We start from the raw sequence: 8225 nt of genomic DNA, 5'->3' as shown, positions 1-8225 counted from the left end.
AGAATTTAATTATCACTGTAAATCATTCAAAACTAAACAAAAAATTTGCCATGTTGAAAAAATATTCACTTGTCAATAAATGGCATTGACAAACACAATTAACCTCAAAGTTTATCTGGAGAATTTCTGAACTAGTGAGCCTGAATCACATAATTTTTCGCGCAAGTCTTACTAATTGCAGCAATCAGTTGTAAAATTATCTACGCTATCGTGAAATGCAGAAAATTGTTATTTGAACTGTTATATCATAGATGGAGAATGCACTATTTGCCCTCGTCTATAGCCTCTTCGTAGCCACTGCCTTAATTAAGATATCTTAGTGCAACTTGATACAAAAGACAGCCACAAAACAATTCAATTTCATTCTTATTTTAAATACGGCAGCAAGTGAAACCGCGGTGCCGGCTATAGAGGATTGACACAAGACAGGCTGTCGTATTCTACGTTAATTCTGTGGTCGTGTCTTATAAACAACCTCTTCCACTTTTCTGACTGAACTTTTCAACTTTTTTCATAATTTTGGGCTTGATTTGCTCTTGAAAATTGTAACAAGTTTTTAGTAATCATGAACGTAACTTATACAACGGGCTAAAGTCCAGGCTGCTAGGGGGCTACAAATCTTTACTACTTCAATTTTTTCATCACCCAATGTTGGGTCCGATTAGACGAATGACATGGCGCTCCATCCTGGAGTAGCACAACGTAATAATCCTCAGAGAAGTTGGCCTTCACCCAGGAAAGCACTCGGTCCGTCAAAATACCAATATACTCTTCGGTATGGATTTTAACACCTTTATTATTATGAGCAAGCGACAATTTTAAACTGTTGGATGCTACCATGCCAAACACTATTACACCATGAGGATGGTTGGTTTGGAAACTAAACTTTGCTTTTTCAGGAACATTCTCAATTTTTTTTCGGTGAAATAAACCGGCCCGTGCGGCAGTTGGACACAGCATAGATGGTGAACAGCTGGTGGTCGGGGAACAGAATTATGTTTTTTCCTTTTTCAGCAAAGAAAGCAAATTTTTCGAACGAGTCACTCGTAGTTCTTTCATCCGCTCCTTGATCGAGAGGTGTTTCACTCTTGCTCTGGAAGATGCGTGCAAGTCTTCTTTGATGATTCTTTGCAAAGATTTTTCAGAAATGTTGGCATCCTTGGCAAGTTTCCTTATAGAACGTACCGGGTTGCAAGCAATCTTTGAACGGACCGGACGGAACGGACTAGGGACGTCCAGTTGGCGGCTTTCGCTGCTTAGGTCCATCCTGCAGAGACTTTTTGATGCGATGAACTGTGGCCAAATAACATCCAATGGCCTTGGCAATCTCTTTCGGCATCTTTTGGACGAACAGTAAACTCGTAATCACTTTTTTGGCTTAGATTTTGCAATAAATCGATTTCGACTTAAATTAAGTATCACCTCAAGAAGATAGGCAAATTTGATGATGATAAATGTCGCTTATGTGGCATCGAAAGCGAAACTCCAGCACTTCTACTCTGCGAATGCCGAGTATTAATACAACGCAGATTGCGTGTCTTCGGTAGGGGACACATAGAACCTACCGAAATTTGGAGGGAAAGTCTCGGTGAGGAAATAAACTTCATTTATTTATTTGTACAATTACATTCATCTGACGAAGTGCGTTGCCCAACTGGGATAAATGTGCAATGTAGCAAGGACATCCACTCGCCAAATAGTGATGTACCTGCTCGTACGCACTCAGAGTAAGTTGAAGCATACCACAATAGATCAAACAATGGTCGCAGTGATTCAGTCTTCCACAAGAGAAACATGTATATTTTGTTTATTGGCCCAAAAAATGATCTGTCACGATTCAGAGGTACCCCAAAATGCTCAAAGGTATCAAACTTTTGACCCTTGAAAATCTCACGAGGGGGAGTAGATAAAGTTAAGAAAATCTAAAAAAATATTTCGATGCGAAGTGACTTAAAGATACATAAAACTTCTGGTGTTATCTCGAAAAAATATTTCGGCCGGAAATCGATCTTCTGGGTTTTAGTTGTTTTTTGGGCAACCGAGGGTTGAATATGGAGTATTTTGGAATGAGCTCAATTAATGTTCAGTAGGCTCAAATGTTATTTTAATTTATTCTTGAGTCTCAGCGCCCTGGTGGAGCATTTGCTACTCCGATGAGTTTTTTACTTCCCTGATCATGTTTTTCGTAGCGACCAAAATGATTTCTTCGGTTAATTCTAAAAACAACATTTTTGTATTTTTACCTTTTTCAAAATTTTCGGTTGTTCACTCGATAAATTTACTTTCAATAAATGTTTTGAAATATACGTTCAACCCAACATCCCCTTCTTGTCTTTCCTTGCACACGACTAAGGTGGTGAATAATTAGCATTGATCGTTAGCAAATGGGAGCAACTAGAGCTTTTGAATTTATTTCTTTCTGAATTATTTTAGTACATAACTTAACAATAGTGGTAAAAGGTAACAATGAATCAAACCAAGTTGTTCACTATGCTATTGCTAGCAACTTATTGCGTTTGGAAGTTGTACGGATTTTTCCCTTTATGTTTCGACACCAAAGCAAAAATACTCAGACCATCTCGACTGTCATACTGTTACTCGGTTGTTTTTGTTCTCGTTTTCGCCGTTGGAATGTTCTATCTTTATTGGTTCGTAGGGTCATCAATGCTTAAAAGTACATCCTCTATAGTAAACGTATTTGCGTGGATCCAGTTTGGTCTTAATTATTGTTTCGTCATTGTTACCATTGTCACAATGATTGTTTGTCACGAGCATTTTGGAGGAATACTGAATATTTTGGTACTGTTGGCAAGTGTTATTATTTCCAACAGCCGTTGGCAAATTGATAATAAACTTTTGAAAAGATATTCTTGTAAGCTTATTGTGGTGGATACGTGCATGATATCAGTTATTTTGTGCAGTTACTATCTTTTTGAGAGCGCTGGCTATTCCCTCCTAGCAATATTAAACTTCGTTGCCATGTGGTCGTTGGCAGTATTTTGTAATGGTTTTTTGGTCCTGTGCTATTTTGTGGCTCATTTGTATCGTTTGATTAACCTACAAGTGGTTGACTGTATGGACAAGTTGAGTGGGTTTGAGAAGGATCAACCCTATTGGACAACACATCCGAGAGATAAGAAGCAAATTTGCTACCGGGTGGCGACTGATCTAAATAAATTGGCGTATCTTCACCAGGATGTCACGACGGTCACAAAAATGATTGTTAAAACGTTGGACTATTCCCTACTGCTGGTCATCCTTTGGTGTTTTCTCATCACAATCGCCGGAGTGGGTCTAAAATGGGTAGAGGTCTTTTTTTTCACTGAAATCGATTGTATTTTAGATCTTCTACACGTACACTTCGCTGGTGATGGACATTCGGGACAACGTGAAACTGTCCTTCATAAAGTACTGCCACTCGTTTGGGGTGTCGTTCTTCCAGGCGCTTCAGTTTTACTACATTGTTTCGGGATCGGCGCTGCTTACCAAACGGGCCGAAAAAACTGGCGTTGTGGTGAATCGGTTCTTCAAGACCGATATTGACGAACGGACCGAGCGGACGGTTTGCTAATGTCAATCTGAGCATGTTGCTTGTATTATTTGTTTTTTCCTTTTTTGCAGATCAACATGTTCTCAATGGGGCTTCTTCACCAAACATACAGTGTGGAAAACTTTGGCATGTTTAAGGTCGACTTCACCTTGATGTATTCGGTAAACAACTGCTTCTAGCGTTTTTCACTCCAATTTCACAAATAAACTCTTTTTTCGTTATTTTTAAAAACTGGCGATCCAATGTTCGGTCATGTGGCTCAAAAAATGTGTAAATTTAATTGTTTGAAGGAAATGAGGGGGTTCTTCTACTGTCGTTTCGTCGTTATAGAAGATAAGTACTCTGACGTAAATATTTATTTTGTGTTTTCTAAACTATTTCACAGATGGTCGGCACCATTACATCATATCTAATAATAATGGTACAATTTCAGTTGTCCAATCAGTGAAGTTGACCGGCGAACTTTTACAGATTAATAAAAGATAAGATTCAAAGAATACTTGTTACCTAAATTATTGTCTGCATCCAGGAAAAGCAAATTGAGAAATGTTATCTGTGAATTTTAAATTTTCATTCATTATTTGAATTGAACTGAACTTAACTTGAGCGTTTTGGTGAATAACTGTGCCAAATTACTGCCAACATACAAAACGAGCAACATTCAATTAGCTTGCTGATAAATTATTTGCATCGACCCACCAGCAGTTAGTGGAATTGTTTGCTCGTACCATACTTCAGTACCAATAATGGATTCTAATAAGTTGTTCAGTCTACTGTTAACGACAATCTGCTGCATATGGAAGACCTACGGATTTTTGCCACTACATTTCGACGCAAAATCGAAAATATTCAAACCATGTCGTCTTTCGTACGGCTATTCAGTAGTCGTCATGCTCGTTTACGGTGTTGGAATGATTTTCGTTTATTCGTTTTTGGGATCAATTGAATTTAAATTTGCGTCCTCTTTAATAGTATTAGTATTAGCGTCGATGCAACTCGCTCTCAATTATTGCTTTTTCATGGTCACCATTGCCACAATGATTCTTTATCACGAGCATCTTAGAGGAACCCTCAATATTCTGATACTGCTAACAAACATCGTGACCGCTAACAACCGCTGGCAAAAGGATTACAAACTATTGAAAAGCTATTTGTGCAAGCTTCTTCTGGATTTGTGCCTAACGGTAGCCATCATAAGTACTTACTTTCTTTTCCAAACGGAGACTTATCCCCATGTGGCATTACTTAACTTTACCTCTATGTGGTCCTTGGTGGCCTATTCAAACGGCGTTTTGGCCGTGTGTTACTTCGTGGCTCATCTGTATCGTTTGATAAATCTGCAGGTGAACGAATGTATGGACAAGTTAAGTGTTTTTGAAAAGGATCAACTCTATTGGACGACACATCCCCTGAAGAAAAAGCAAATCTGCTGCATGGTGGCGGCCGAGCTGAATAAATTGGCGTACCTTCATCAGGATGTAGCGACGATCATGAGAACGATCGTCAAAACGCTGGACTGTTCATTGCTGATAGCAATTTTGTACACGTTTCTTGTAACAACCGGCGGAGTAAACGAAACTTGCTGAAACTAGCTCAGGAAACATCGTAACCGAACTGTTTTTGTTTCAGATCTTCTATACGTACACGTCGCTGATGTTGGACATCCGGAGTAACCGTGATCTTCCAAAATGGAAATACTGCTACTCGTTACTTTTGGCGTCCTTTCAAGCGTTGCAGTTCTACTACCTCGTGTCCGGATCGACGCTGCTTACGAGACGAGCCCAAAAGACCGGAATAGTGGTGAATCGGTTTTTCAAGGCGGATATTGATGAACAGGTTGAGCGAACTGTAAGTTTTTGTTGTTATTCATTTGTCATGTTGACCTAATAGATTCAGGATTTGCTTTATTTGACATATGCTTCCAGATTAATATGTTCTCAATGGGGTTGCTTCATCATTCCTACAGTATCGAGAGCTTTGGAATGTTCAAGGTGGACTTCACCTTGATGTATTCGGTAGGTAATTGAGGCAATATTTGGTTGCCTGATTGTTGATAACATTATATACTTTATGATTTATCGGTTGTAATGTTTTTATTTGGAATTTTGTAATCTGTATACATGTGTTTTCGTTTTCGTCTTCATTTTGGTGTCTACCTTTCTACCATGTTTTACCTCGTTTCAGCTTTTCACTTTTGCTTTGATTTGGTACACGGCCCTCACTGCTTACTGCTTGAAAAATGGAAAATAACATTGCGAACAGTGCTGCCGGCAATGATTGCAAAAGCATAATAAAGCAAATTTGGAGTTTTTAGATTGGCACAAGTTTTGTGCTATTAAACAGGTCCAAATCATTTTTTCGCTTGAGTGGAGATGAAACGTTGTTTTTTGGAGTAACAAATTTGTAACAGCAAGAAGAATTTTTTTTATTGCTTTTCCTCCGCTGGAAGCGGTTTATCCAACTTAGTTTCACTCTCGATTGTTTCAGCTTCAGGGATTTTGGTGTTGCTGTCGCGAGCAGTGTTGCTGTCAGTGATAGATTCTCAGTTAAAACTAGAAACCATAAATATCAGTGCCATTACGAAAGAGCTGACAGTGAATATTACTCTCAGCCAGTTGACAGTGATAATGCTGCCTGGCAGCATTGTTGTGGTTTCACACACACTGTGTTACTTTAGCGATGTTTATGTGGTTGAGAATGTGGATGCTTACCTACTTCATCAACTTCATGCAATGGATTGGCTTAGACTTAATATAATTGCGATTCAGATAGCCCTTGACATGCTTCTGGATTAATGCTGAAGTTAGGGGATAACCCCATTCTCCGACAGTCCTGATGGTTTTACAAAGCTACGCTTCCTGGGAGCTGGTCAAGACAGTTGGTCCTCCGGGAGCAATAGCGAACCTATACATTAGAGAAATGACAAGACACTCACCGTTAAGGCAACTGTCAACATCAAGACGGATAACGGCAATGCAAATTTATACAGCTCGCCCGTTTTGATGTTGACAGTTGCCTTAACGGTGAGTGTCTTGTCATTTCTCTAACGTATAGGTTCGCTAGAGAGCAATTAGGTGCGAGCTGTGTAATTTGTTATACAACATTCCTTAAACCTATCACAACAGCGATAGCTTTCGCCACAGTTTCGAATGTGTACTGTGCATACGCCCTTGCACCTACCTTTTACTCAAAATTTCGAGGCATTTTCAGCACAATAAGATCGTTTAAAATGCTGTTAGATTCACTCACGACAAACGGCTAAAAATAAAACAAACAAAGAAAATCGTTGACTGACAGATGGGAAAATAATTCACGGGTTGCTTTGCGGTCTAACCTTGCATAGTAAGTTACGTCGTGGGTTGCCGTTATTAAGGAAGCATGAGATATGCTGTTGATGTAATGTATCAGCCAACACAAAAATGACAATTTAAAAAAAATATTGAAACTGGGACATTTTTTGTGGAACTGCTCTGATGTCTGTTTTGCGTCTAAATTCAATCATATTTCAATGGTTGCTGCCAGGGCCAGATTGAGACACTGGGGGGCCCGGGGCAAATTTGTTTGTGAGACCCCCTTTTCTAGAGGTGGATTCTAGAGGATTTAGAGGTATTGTTGTGGCAGGTGACGAGCAAAAAAAAAGGTCGCCCTAGGACTAGGGGGGCCCCTTCAATCGGAAGGCCCGGGGCATTTGCCCCCCCTCAAATCCGGGCCTAGTTGCAGCGGTCGGTCGAGAAGCCTGCTTCTCAGGATAGTATTTCATCGGTATCTGGCTTCGAAACTGATTGGTTAGCCAGAAGTCCAGGTTTTTCGCCGAGCCTAGCTTCGCTCATATGTGATTTCTCACTTACATGTGATGCTGCGGAAGCTGGGTGAGACGATTCCTTTCAAATAGTTGCAGCATCCGTTTTCTTATTCGAATATAAAAACGCGTGCAGTTGTAGAAACGTAATGAAATATAGCAAGGTACGGAGATGGTTTGATTTTCAGGTTTAAAGGGCCATTTTTTTTGTCAACATTGATGACGTAGAAGTTCAAAAACAATGTCCAAAAATCCATGTTCGGTACATTGAATCAAAAAATTTTCACAAGCTAAGACAGTTTACGGCTGAAAAAACCTTCCTGTGCCAATAAACAATGCGGAATACAATTCCAAATGGCATTTTATTGTTTTTGGAGATCAACGTCACAACCCACAAGCACGTGGTTTTTGCCCATTTTCCGCTACTAATACAGACAAGCGTCTACTTCTTCCTCACCTTTGTGCACCTCGTTGGTAGTAACGCCCATCTTAAGTTAGTCGTAGCCTTTGATAGATGTGCAAAATATATGACAGCATGTGTTGTTACTGGACTGGGGATGAATGTTATTGCTTTGTAAGTAACAAATTTGTTACTACAGGGAGAATTTTTGGTGATTGCTTTCAAAGTAACAAGTGAAAGTTGAGCGTATATTCGGTTATCTTTACTCGGTCTTTTGCTCAGTATAGATTTTTCAAATTTTATTTGTTTTTTTTTATTTATTGTCGTTAATCGTCTACTTTTTCTAGGGTGGCGAAAAAGTTTCCATGCATACTTTCCATATCTCATTTTATTTTGAACTTTTTACTGGGTTATTCGCTTTTTTTTATTCTCGCTTATTTTCCGTCGGTCTAGTTCCGCCACTGTTGTGGCCAATC

At 39.4% G+C, this 8225-nt stretch overlaps 2 protein-coding genes across 2 annotated transcripts; both read left to right on the top strand.

The window, feature by feature from the left end:
• Nucleotides 1-2466: 2466 nt before the first annotated feature.
• LOC129729260 (putative gustatory receptor 28b) lies at nt 2467-3998 on the top strand. The gene is made up of 5 exons (XM_055687771.1): nt 2467-2674; nt 3065-3288; nt 3344-3562; nt 3622-3711; nt 3936-3998. Exons 1-5 carry the CDS (start codon nt 2467-2469, stop codon nt 3996-3998), a joined length of 804 nt encoding a protein of 267 aa, XP_055543746.1.
• Nucleotides 3999-4587: 589 nt separating this feature from the next.
• On the top strand, nt 4588-5577 carry LOC129729259 (uncharacterized). The gene is made up of 3 exons (XM_055687770.1): nt 4588-5118; nt 5180-5398; nt 5476-5577. The coding sequence occupies exons 1-3, from the start codon at nt 4588-4590 to the stop codon at nt 5575-5577; spliced, it is 852 nt and encodes a 283-aa protein (XP_055543745.1).
• Nucleotides 5578-8225: the final 2648 nt, after the last annotated feature.

Source organism: Wyeomyia smithii, chromosome 3 (assembly GCF_029784165.1).
Source record: "Wyeomyia smithii strain HCP4-BCI-WySm-NY-G18 chromosome 3, ASM2978416v1, whole genome shotgun sequence".
NCBI lineage: Eukaryota > Metazoa > Arthropoda > Insecta > Diptera > Culicidae > Wyeomyia > Wyeomyia smithii.
Note: the sequence above shows the minus strand (reverse complement) of the source record. Positions and strands in the feature narration are given on the sequence as shown.